The 997-nt window shown below is 37.1% G+C and overlaps 1 protein-coding gene across 1 annotated transcript in view; it reads left to right on the plus strand.

Moving 5' to 3' along the window:
* The window catches only part of PANK3 (pantothenate kinase 3), a 6,940-nt gene extending 6,391 nt beyond the window's left edge, over window positions 1-549 (plus strand). Inside the window, exon 6 of the mRNA XM_010001943.1 lies at window positions 286-549. Within this exon, the coding sequence (XP_010000245.1) occupies window positions 286-336 (51 nt within the window). The 3' untranslated portion in view covers window positions 337-549. The remainder of the gene's footprint in view (window positions 1-285) is intronic.
* The last annotated feature ends 448 nt before the right edge of the window (window positions 550-997 follow it).

Here is a 997-nt window from a genome sequence, read left to right on the forward strand (position 1 = left end):
GTAGGGAAAAGCAAACCAAACCTGATTGCCATGCTTCAAGAGTATTGATACATGTTTTAGGAGTCCTGCAGTGTGTGGGGAGGCTTGGGGTGGAATCTAAAAGCCAGAGAAGGATACAATGTTTGTTTTGCAGGTTTTAAAAAATTATAAGATTACATATGAAAAGAGTATGCTGTTCTCTCTGTAGCATTGTTCCACCAGGTGTTTTGTTGTCATTGACATGTGATGAGCACAGTATTCAATACCCTACTTGAACCTGAAATATTTGTTGTTTGTTTTGAACAGGGATACTTTGGAGCTGTTGGTGCTCTTCTTGGGCTGCCAAATTTCAGTTGAGAGACCAGATGTCACTACACTGAACTATTTTCCACCTGAATGACACTTGTTTATGGCAATGGAAACTAAATCTGGGGAGGGGAGAAGAAAATAGCCGGTTATCCATCCCTGTTTTTAAGAAGTGATGTGCTACTGAATATCATTATTATTGTAGAGAAGGGGTTTGCACACTGTTGGGCATTGAAAAGTAAAATGTTTGGGGATTTTGTTCATGTTCTTTGGTATGTACAGCCAGTATTGAACCTTACATATGCAATACATCCCCTGAAAACAAGCTCCCAGAAGAAGGAATGCCAATCCCCTAAGTGCTCAGTGTGAAAATATTGCAAATTTACTCCTGAGGCTTTAAGCCCATCAGTTTTTTTCTGTAACTGATGAATGAAAAATTAATGTCATTAGTTGTACTACATTATGAGCACAGTTTCCCCTCTGTACGTATAGGAAACATCTTTAAAATCAGTAAGGTAGTATCTACAAGGTGAGGAAACTATAGACAATTGCTTCCCACAGGAAGAATAGTAATTACTTTATTTTTATGTGTAATGGAATTAATATTAATGGTTTAATTTTCAGTGAGAAGAGTAGAAACACAAAAAAAATGGGCCAAAGCAGCAGAATAAGCAGTTAATGTTTTGAAGGTTTTGTCAAGATATTTACTCAC

The sequence above is a fragment of the Chaetura pelagica genome, unplaced genomic scaffold (assembly GCF_000747805.2).
Source record: "Chaetura pelagica isolate M959 unplaced genomic scaffold, ChaPel_1.0 scaffold356, whole genome shotgun sequence".
In the NCBI taxonomy this organism is placed as follows: domain Eukaryota; kingdom Metazoa; phylum Chordata; class Aves; order Apodiformes; family Apodidae; genus Chaetura; species Chaetura pelagica.